This window comes from Peromyscus leucopus, chromosome 7 (genome assembly GCF_004664715.2).
Source record: "Peromyscus leucopus breed LL Stock chromosome 7, UCI_PerLeu_2.1, whole genome shotgun sequence".
NCBI classification, from domain to species: Eukaryota; Metazoa; Chordata; class Mammalia; order Rodentia; family Cricetidae; genus Peromyscus; species Peromyscus leucopus.
Genome location: NC_051069.1, coordinates 12,999,411 through 13,009,260, shown reverse-complemented (window position 1 = coordinate 13,009,260; position 9,850 = coordinate 12,999,411). Strand labels below are relative to the sequence as shown.

The 9,850-nt window shown below is 51.3% G+C and overlaps 1 protein-coding gene across 1 annotated transcript; it reads right to left on the bottom strand.

Annotated features, from left to right (window-relative positions):
• Positions 1-2,025: 2,025 nt before the first annotated feature.
• On the bottom strand, positions 2,026-9,546 carry Nr2e3 (nuclear receptor subfamily 2 group E member 3). The gene is made up of 8 exons (XM_028863161.2): positions 9,261-9,546; positions 8,598-8,724; positions 8,360-8,463; positions 8,040-8,261; positions 7,796-7,953; positions 6,749-7,001; positions 6,392-6,497; positions 2,026-2,525 (listed from the first exon to the last, which is right to left on the bottom strand). Exons 1-8 carry the CDS (start codon positions 9,343-9,345, stop codon positions 2,393-2,395), a joined length of 1,188 nt encoding a protein of 395 aa, XP_028718994.1. The 5' UTR covers positions 9,346-9,546; the 3' UTR covers positions 2,026-2,392.
• Between the last annotated feature and the right edge of the window lie 304 nt (positions 9,547-9,850).

Below are 9,850 nucleotides of genomic sequence, written 5' to 3'. Positions count from 1 at the left end.
CAAAGGCCAGGGAACCCCTAGACATCGGCCGGTCTTCTCACATATTGTTTTTCTTCCAGCCCCTTACATTTCTCCTCTGAGGACAGGAAATGCAACAGAATGCTCTAGCTGATTCCAGAGTGGAAGGGAGAACTGACTGAGGAGGTGACTTCGGAATTAAGCAGTCGGTGATTAGTGGTACAACAACGTGGGCGTCCTCGAAGCCTTTGTTTATTTAGAAACTGTGACAATTGGCCCTCCTTGGAGTTCCGTGAGGATCAGACAACCCAACCTGGGTGCCCAGCTCACTGCCCGTTACACACATGGCCTGGTATATGTAAACCCTGTGTGTCTGGGTAGTGCTGGGAAATGAACCCCAGGCTCCTTCCATTTTAAGCAAGTACTCTTGGCTGGACCACAGCCAGCCTATATGTTAACTTTTATAATTATTTACCAGGTCTCATTAACTTGTTTGGGTCTGTCTTTATAAAAGAGGGTTTGTCTGAGCCAGGTCTTTCCATGAGGGATTGAGGAGTGATAATGAAGTAATGAAGAGTTCTACACACACACACACACACACACACACAACACAAAAAAAAAAAAAAAAAAAAAAAAAAAAAAAAAAAAAAAAAAAAAAAAAAAAAAAAAAAAAAAAAAAAAAAAAAAAAAAAAAAAAAAAAAAAAAAAAAAAAAAAAAAAAAAAAAAAAAAAAAAAAAAAAAAAAAAAAAAAAAACACACACAACACACACACACACACACACACACAGCCTGCGACTGCGACTGTCTTGCTCTGAGCTGCAGAGTGCTTTACAGATACCGAAGGGACACTAGCCCACCTGAGCATGTGGCTCTGACAGGCCTTGCCCTTCTCCCCTTTCCCTCTGCCTTGCTAAAAACCATTGGATTATATTCCTGAAGCTAGGCACAAAGGTCCATTCCCTTATCTGGCCACTTCCTCCTCCTGAGGCTGACCACCAAGGTCCAGCTATCAAAGTATTGAAGCCCAGCAATCAAAAGCCCCCTTTGGCTCACCTAATTAACATGCCCAATTAAAATTAAACACCTCATCCTAACATGGAGTTTCCCTATTACCTTCATAAACCACCATTTTCCCATGTGCCATGTCTGTCCCTCTCTATCCAGACAGTCCATTGTCCCTCTGGAACAAATACCCCTGTCCCTTTCCCCCTGTGCCCTTCCCCCTTTCCCTCATCCTCTATCTCCTCTACCACTGCACCCTAGCCCACTCTAACACAGGCCTCCCTTCTTCTCTTAAAAATTACACCTGCAAGGTGGGTTGGTGGTGGCGCACGCCTTTAATGCCAGCACTCAGGAGGCAGAGCCAGGTGGATCTCTGTGAGTTCGAGGCCAGCCTGATCTACAAAGCGAGTTCCAGGACAGGTGCAAAACTACACAGAGAAACCCTGTCTCGAAAAAACAAAAACTAACTAAAAACTAACTAACTAACTAAATAAATAAATAAATTACACCTGCAAGGTCATTTGCTGCTGTTTTCTGCCCGAGTCAGAAAGCAGCTACTTTAACTTTTCTTCCCTGCTTAATAAAGGATCTCTCTGTGAAAATGGGTGTTTAGGTGTGGCTTATGCCTAATCCAGGGTCCAGGAGAAAGATCCTGATGTGCAGGGGTCTCCTTCAGATATGAAGGGAGGTATTATTTGAATCTCATGAGAAAAAGTACCCAGAGCTTGAATTTGTGACACCCAGACTCTGGCTTGGAATGAAACCAGACAAAACTCGAAAGATCTTGTCCTCATTTCTTCCCCGTCCTCAAATAGAAAGCCTGGGATGCAGTTTTCTGGTTTTATTTTAGCTGGGGGTCAAACAGAATACAGCAAAGTGCATGAACTGTAAGTGTGCAGTGAGTTTTAATGACCATCAGTTTATCATCCAGATCAAAATCAGGGTCATTCCAGGTGCAGGAGTCTATTCCCCTCCCCCCCCCCCACCCAGAGGTGACTTCTACCACCACCGCTTTCGTCCACATTTCTCCTTTTCTCATTTCCTTCTATTTCCTTTCTTTTCTTTCCCATCATCCTTCCTCCCCTACCCCTCCCTGGTCTTGAACCCTGTATAAAAGTTACTCATGCCTGGCTTTTGTTCACCTTGTAGCCTACAAAAACGTCTCCATGTTGTCATGTGGACCTGCTGTTCATCTTGCCCCGCCCCCAGCTGTTTTTCCCATGAATATAACACAACCCATCCATGCATTCTACTGTCCAGAGCTAGGGGTGTTAATAAGACCGCTATGAATACTCCAATAAAGTATTTTGGGAGAAATTTCTGCCAGGTACAAAAACTTGCACGTGGAATTGCTGGATGAGAAAGGCAGGGAAAGACTTAGCTCCAAAGAGTGAGTGTTGCCGGGGCGCCTGGAAACACTGGACACGCCCACTAGTTTTTGAACATATCACAAAGGAGCTTCTCCATTGGAGTGTTCCCTATGGTCTTTCGGAAGAAGAGGAGCTCGATGCGCTCAGCGGTGAGGAACCTCAAGGACGGGAGCAGGAGGAGCAATTTCCCAAACCTGAACGGAGGAAGGATGCTGTCAGGCTTAGCGCCAGCTGCTGAGCAAGGCTGTCAGGGAGGGGAGGAAGGGGTGGGAGGGGCCCAGGGCCTGCCACAGGGAAAGGCCCTGTCTTAGAGGGCTCACTTCCACCTTCCACTTGGGTAGGAGCATGATGAAAATAGGGACTCCGTAATATTGTTCATTACGAGTCAAGATTATAAAATGAGAAGTTATTTCTTTGCCATGTGGGGTGTGTGTGTGTGTGTGTGTGTGTGTGCGTGCGCGCGCGCATACATGTTTGCCGTGTTGAGTGCTTTTGTGTGCACCCGCACACTACTAATGTGTTTGGGTGAAAGTTTGAAGGTCGTGTCTTCCTGGCTCACTCCGCTTTATTTACTGAGGTAGGGTCCCTTGCTGAACTGGAAGCCAACCAACTAGCTCACTCGGCCCAGGGACCCCGTGTCAGCCTCCCAGGTGCTGGGATTGCAAGCAGATGCATGCCTGCCAGCTTTTGTGCCGGTTCCGGGGATCTGAGCTCCAGTATCCAGCTTGTGCGTGTGGCCATCTCCCAGCCTGTGAGACATTCCTCATAGCAATCCTGTTTATATGTTCATTGATTAGAACATGATCAGTTCATGAACAAGGTAAGTTATATTAGTTTTACATAGAAGAATATGAATTCCTGTCTGTGAAACACCTATGATAATAACTACTACTGAAAATATTCTTAAGGGAGATTTTAGTTGGCTGAGATACACCCAGGGGGAAAAAAAATCCATCCTAGATTCAAGTAAGAACCATTTGCTAAAGCAGAGGTCCTGGTGGGAAAAAGAAAGAAAGAAAACGAAAGGAAGGAAGGAAGGAAGGAAGGAGAAAGAAAGAATAAAAAAGAACCAGAACCAGCCGTCCCTGGGAGAAGTCCTCCCACTGGGGCCAGCGCCCACCACCCAGAGGCTGAGCTCCCTGAGGCAGCTGCTGGTTCGACTGCACCTGGGGAGCTTGAGAAACCCTGCCATTTTCTCTCTGAGCTCCTGAGTGGCTTTGCCTACCTAAAAGCCTCCTTTCTCTGGTGAGCAGTCACCACCCCTACCCTACCCTCCACCCCACCCCACCACCACCCCACCTGGTCTACCTTCCCTCTCCTGTCTTACTGGTCTAGGGAGAGGGAAGAAGTACCTGTGAAGTCTAGTGGAGAGTTATTGCTAACTGCAGGTATGGCCCACCTGGTAGATAATGGTAGGTAACGCCTCACAAATGGACTTTTAAAAATAAAATAGAAAATGAACAGCAAAATAGAAACTGAGGATATAACTCACTATATAGAGGTTTTTTTTTTTTTTTTTTTTTTTTTCTAGACAGGGTTTCCCTGTGTAGTCCTGGCTGTCCTGGAACTCTCTCTGTAGACCAGGCCTCAAACTCACAGAGATGCGCCTGTCTCTGCCTCCCCAGTGCTGGGATTAAAGGCGTGCGCACCACCACCACCACCACCACCACCACCACCACCACCACCACCCGGTCTTGGTAGAGCTCTTGCTTAGCAGGCACAAGGTGCTGGGCTCCATCCCAGCAGCACATAGACCATGTGTGGTGGCACATACCTGCCTGCCATCACCCTAGTGCTCTGAAAGAAGAGGCAGGAAGATCAGGAGCCTAAGCTACCCCCAGGGGCATGGTGAGTTCAGGGCTAGCTTGGACTACGTGGAACTTCATCTTAAAGCAGTGTCAGAGCAGAGCATACAGAGCAAGGGTGTGTTTTAGTTAGTGGGGCTTTGTTTCAGTGTCTCTATGTAGGTTGTGCTGAAATACATTGACCCAGAGTCTGGGGACCCTTCAGTGACACCCGGTTCTGCCCAGGGCAACAAAGGACAAAAGAGATCCAGGGAGTCTGTGTGTGCGGAGACCAGAAGTCATCTCTTCAATCCTTACCCGCTGTATTTTCATTTCGTGTGTTGGTGTGGGTATATACTAACAGAGGTCAGAAGACGATACCAGGCATCCTGTACATCTCTGCTTTCTTCCCTTGAGACAATGTTTCTTTCTGAATCAAAACCTCATTATTTAGGCTGGCTGCACAGAGAGCCCTGGGATCTGACTGTGTCTGCCGCCTGACACTGGTTTTTATTTATTTAGCCTGCCTTACCCAGCATTGTCAGCTCTTTTCACACAGTGCTGGGGATTTGAACCCACATCCTCATGCTTGCTTGTACAGCACGTGTTCTTATCTACTGAGCCATCTCTCTAGCCCTTCCTCCCTATGTTTTGAGAGATGGTTTCTCAACTGAACCTGGAACTCATCAGTTCAGCTAGGCTAGCCAGCCAGTGAGCTCCATGGATCCACCTATCTCTACCCAGTTCAGTGCTGAGGTGACAGATCCACGTCACCATGCCTGGCTTTTATGTGAGTGCCAGGAATCCAAACTTAGGTCCTCACATTTACTTGGTAGACATTTGTGTTAGTCCCGCCTATCCTTACATAGAAAATCTTCCTCAGGATTTTTGAACTGTGATACATGATCAACAGGCCAGGATGCCTCTGAGGGCTGGTCTCGGAGGGGACTAGGGAGACCCCTGATTTCTGGCTGTCTGTGATGACCACTCCAGTGATGCTATGTCAGGCCTTAGCACTGACACGCCACCATGCTTGCTCTGCTCCTGCCCCACACGGTGCTGACCTCGCCTACTGGAGAGGTGCTTGAGGATGATGTCACCAGCTCTTCAGAAAGAATGCACATAATGTGGTCTAGAATAGTCCACAGAAGCCTGGCTGAGTGGTATAAGCCAGCTGATGTAAGTTCTAATGCTAGACTATGTTGGGACCCTCCACCTGCATCTACCACCCCCACTCAACCTGTGCCGGCCACATCCATGTTAGCTCATGCCTGGCTTTTCTGCACATTTCTACAGCATGCCTTCTATACTTTCCCCAGAGCCTGGCAAGTTCCTTCCAGACTCTTAACTTCCTTTTAAGTTTTGAAAGCCCTCTACTTCCAAACGCATCTCTTTGCTCATCCCTTGCCTTTATCCAGAGGTTAAATCTGTCCCTTTCTAACTCCCAGAGTTGTACACTGTGGTCTGTTTTCTGCTCCCTTTGGTCCCTCCCCAAGGCCATGACCCCATGGAATCTTCCGGACAGGGAGGCTGCTGTTATGTCTTTTGTGCCCACTGCCACACAGGTCTGCATGAGATCCAGTCCTGGGCATGAAGCCTCCTCCCACAGTCTCAGGTGTGCCCCTCCACCTCTCTCATCAGATAGGCCTGTAGTGGGCACTCCGAGCTCTAATCGGGCTGGTCCCAGGTTAACTCTGGCTCAATTTCCCACTTCCTACCAGCAAGACTCTTGAACCTTTTGTACTGGACTCTTGTCTAAAAATGCATATTGCTGGTCTCTCTCTACCTTCCTAGATAAGATTTCCTCTTCTCTTTAGACCCTATCCTCTTATGGAGACAGTCCCTGTCAAAGGCTGGCCTCGTAGAAGGGCACACCTGTGAGCCTAGCACTTGGGAAGCAGAGGCAGGAAAACTCTGAATCTGAGACCAGTGTGGGATACAAACTGAAATTCTGCCTTTAAAACGTAAAAAATTTTTAAAAACCTGACCTTTGCTACCCCTTTAGATATAAGTCACTCTCCATACCTGACCTGGGTGACCCTTGTCTTTCATGTGGCCACTATGCTGGGCATCCCGTCCCTGCCAGTTTTGTCTTTTGGCGCCCTCCTGGGACCTGGCACTGTGTCTGCCCGCAGGAGGTGTGGGGTAGAGGCTGCCGACTGACTGAGCCCTCTTCTCCTGCCTAAGCAGGGAAGCGCAGCGATGGTGTGGGAGAGGTGGGTGGAAGGACGCAGGGAAGTGGGGAGGGGGGATGGGTAGGTGCGTCACACTGTCACCTCACAGGCTGGCTGGGGTGGTGAGCCTTGCTGTGCTGACTCAGCATCACTTGGGACTGGTCCTGCAGAGCCTCCACGTGCTCAGGATCCTTCAGGCCTCGTGTCTCTGGGGAGAAACAGTACCAGTGAGCTCCCTTCCAGAAGCCTGCCTGATCCCACAACTCCCAAAAGTATCAGGCCACACCTCTTTTCTCTGCTCCCCCTCCCAAGAAGGAGGGCTATCCATCTACACCCAGGTGAGTTTATGAGGAGCCCAGCAAAAAAAAAAAAAAAAAAAAAAAAAAGTCACCAGCCCCCCCCCCTTTTTTTAAAAAAAAAAAAAAAAACTCTCAACCATGTCTCTGGAAGGCTTAGTACCGGGTTTGAAGAGGACGAGGGCCTTCATGCAGGCAAACTCCGTGGGGTCCACTGCCAGCGCCCGGAACCGGGAGATGGTCTCCTGCAGGAAGCGCATTTCTGCACTAGCCAAGACCAGCCTGCTCTGAGAGCCGCTGCCGCCGCCACTGGTGGCCTCAGGTGGGGCCAGCAGTGGGCAGCTGTCCAGGGGCAGAGACCACTGTATGGCTCCCAGGAGGAAAAGCTCATTCCACGCCTCTTCCAGCAAGATCACCTGTGATCAGAGAGGGTTCAAGTGTCAACACTGGGGCACAGTTCCTGGTGCTCTCTGCCTGCCACCTTCTCCAGGGACAGAAGGGCTGCTCCCAGGTGCTGAGAGCCTCCTCCTGACCTCTGTCTACACAGGCTCTGGCTCAGCTACCTATGTTTCCAGATGCCTTGTGGATTCTATCCAGAGCTGTGGCTGGGCCATTCAGGATAAGCCCAGAGCCCAGGGATGCTGGACAGTCTCCAGATGATTCCAAGAGTGTCATGTCGAGTGAGTTCAAGGAACTGGTTGACTCTTCCAAGCTATTCCCTCCAAACACACAGCCTTGTTGAGGGCTCAGCCCATCTGGCAGCCGCTCTCTCCTGGATCATTGTGAGATCTTTGCCGGCTCAGAGCACTTTTCCACATGTGGAAAGGCTGGGGTGCCACTCAAGCCTGAAGTCATGGGGAGCCTTGCTCTAAAGACACCCAGAGTCAGCCACTCTGTTGTTCAGAGTATGCCGATTGTTGTCTCTGTGTGCAGAAGGAAAGACAATGGAACCAGAAAGCCACGGGTCCTACCCTGCATCCTAGGCTCTATGCATTTCTGGTGAGCAACCTTCCCCCAGAGATTTATATATTCCCACTGCCACTGCCCTGATCATCCCCAACTCAGAGACACAAGAACCCCATGGTCACCATCTGAGCCATGTAAGCCTCCATCCCTTACCAGCCCAGGGGTATATGTTCCCCCAAGCTGACAGACCTATGACCCCTAACTGTGCCTGGCCCAGCTCCAGCAGGCAGGCTGTGTGGTGTACCTGGTCCCGGAAGGGCAGGTTGGAAAACACAGGCAGGTTTTTGGCCCATTTGACAGCCATGAAGAGTAGGCGAGCTGATGTCTCATGGATGCCATCTAGACTGCAGGGGGATGCAGGGAACTCGGGGTCATTGCTGGTGACGTCAATGTTCTCTTCAGCTGTCAAGGGAGGAGGTTGTGGTCTTAGTGCCCGCTCTGTGGAAGTCGGGTGAGAGGATCCACGCCCCATACCCTCTTCCACTTACCATCCTCGGGCTCCAGCTTAGCACAGGTTTCGGCGGTGATGAGGCTGGCCATAAAGTGGTGGCCCATGGCTCTGGCTGCAGACGAAGCTGTGGGGCCTCGGGGACTGGGCCCTGCCAAGGCAGGGGAGGCCACCAAGGGCTCAGGTCGGGGATCACTGCCTGCTTCCATGCCGTCCAGCTGGACCTGGGCCATGCTTCGGGGTTGGCGTTCATTCTGCACAGCTTGGAAGGCGGGGAGACTCAGGACACCCCTGCCCGACCCTCGGCAGTAATACCACCTGCTCATCTGCCCTTCCCGTCCCACTGTGCCCACCACTCACCATCTTGGTTCATGCCTGCTTGTAGGCACTTCTTCAGTCGGCAGGCTTGGCATTGGTTGCGATGGGCCTTGTCCACTGGGCACATTCCTGCCCCCACCTGGCATCTGCAGAGGACAGGGAGCTCCTGGGGGACCACTGTCATGCCCAGGCCCTAGGCCTTGGGTTTGGGCGTTGGCATCCCCCGAACCACCTCCACCCGCGCAAGGCACACTGGGGCAGGCGGGCAGCGCCGGGGCACCTGTAGATGAGCCTCCTCCTCACACTCCTCTTGAAGAAGCCGCTGCAGCCGTTACAGGCGTAGATGCCATAGTGCTTCCCGCTGCTGCTGTCCCCACACACTCGGCACTGGAGTGAGGGCCCCACACCTGCGTGGGGAGGCAGGGCTGGACTGAGATGGCTGCGAGCGCGCACGCGCGCACCCCTCCCCCTTCATCCTTTTCCAAGTCCATAGGTTCCCTCCCACCTTCCCTATCTAGACATAGACATGCCACTCCCACCCAAAAAAGCAGTCTCCCCACTGTGGTACCCCAATCCCAGCTCCCATCTCTTACCATCTCTACTCCATTCCTAGCCTATTTCCAGCAAGACAACCACGCGGCCTCCACGTTCCCAGCCCCAGCCCCTCGCCGTGGACGGCTTCAGGCTCTCATGAAAACAGTCGTAAGGATCTCTTTGTGTCTCAAGAGCACCATTTCCTTCCTCGGCAGCTCCCCTGTTAGGTCCTGCTCTGCTGGCCTCTGAGGTCCTAGGGTTTCGGGGGTGTCAGCCGGCCTTCACGCTCACTCACAGCCTGGGAGCTGGGACTACATGGCTCAAGCGCCTCTCGTGGCCCCCTGAACCTACAGCTTGTATTCTCTTCCTCAAGGGCCCAGATCTCACCTCCAGGAAAAAAAAGTCATACCTGTTGGATCCTCTCCAAGACCCCACCTGCTTGGAGACTCCTTCTTGGAGGCTGTGACAGCCACAGCAGCCATTGTAGAGCTCATTGGGTATGGCAGGTCCCAAGGGCCACCTGTTACCTGCCTGCAAGCAGCTGCTGGGCCCAGTTATGTCTCTGTCTCTACTGCTGTCTACTGTCTGTCTGTCTGTCCGTCCGTGCCCGTCTCTCCTCGGCTTCCCTTCCCTTGTGAGTTACAAGTTTTTCCTTCTGGAGCTTTCTCACACCACCTTGGCTCTGGGTCCAGACTTCTCCCAGCACAGCTCTGGATACAGTGTATGATCCTCTTAATCTTTACTGTCTCCACAGGGGATCAACTGGCCACACCTGCAGCATTACCCAGGTGCCCCTGGGAGCTGGGCAGCCCTGCTGTCTTCAGGCTGACTCCCAGGCTGCCAGCATCCCTGTCCATCCTTCGATGTTGCCGTCCTTACACACACTGCATGGGACCAAGGGGCCTGGCTGAGACTGTTAACCAGTGACAAATCTTATGAGGGGGCATGTTGTAGATCCCGCCTCCCTGAGGACTTTAAATGCTTTTGTGACATGCGCCG

Bases quoted from the DNA above. Each gene is read 5' to 3' on its own strand.
- Nr2e3 (XM_028863161.2), bottom strand. From the start codon at position 9,345: ATGAGCTCTACAATGGCTGCTGTGGCTGTCACAGCCTCCAAGAAGGAG. The intron at 7,954-8,039 runs GTAAGTGGAAGA...CTCCCTTGACAG, and splicing joins TAAGCTGGAGCCCGAGGATG to CTGAAGAGAACATTGACGTC. The intron at 2,526-6,391 runs GTGACAGTGTGA...TCCTCCGTTCAG, and splicing joins CACCCCAGCCAGCCTGTGAG to GTTTGGGAAATTGCTCCTCC.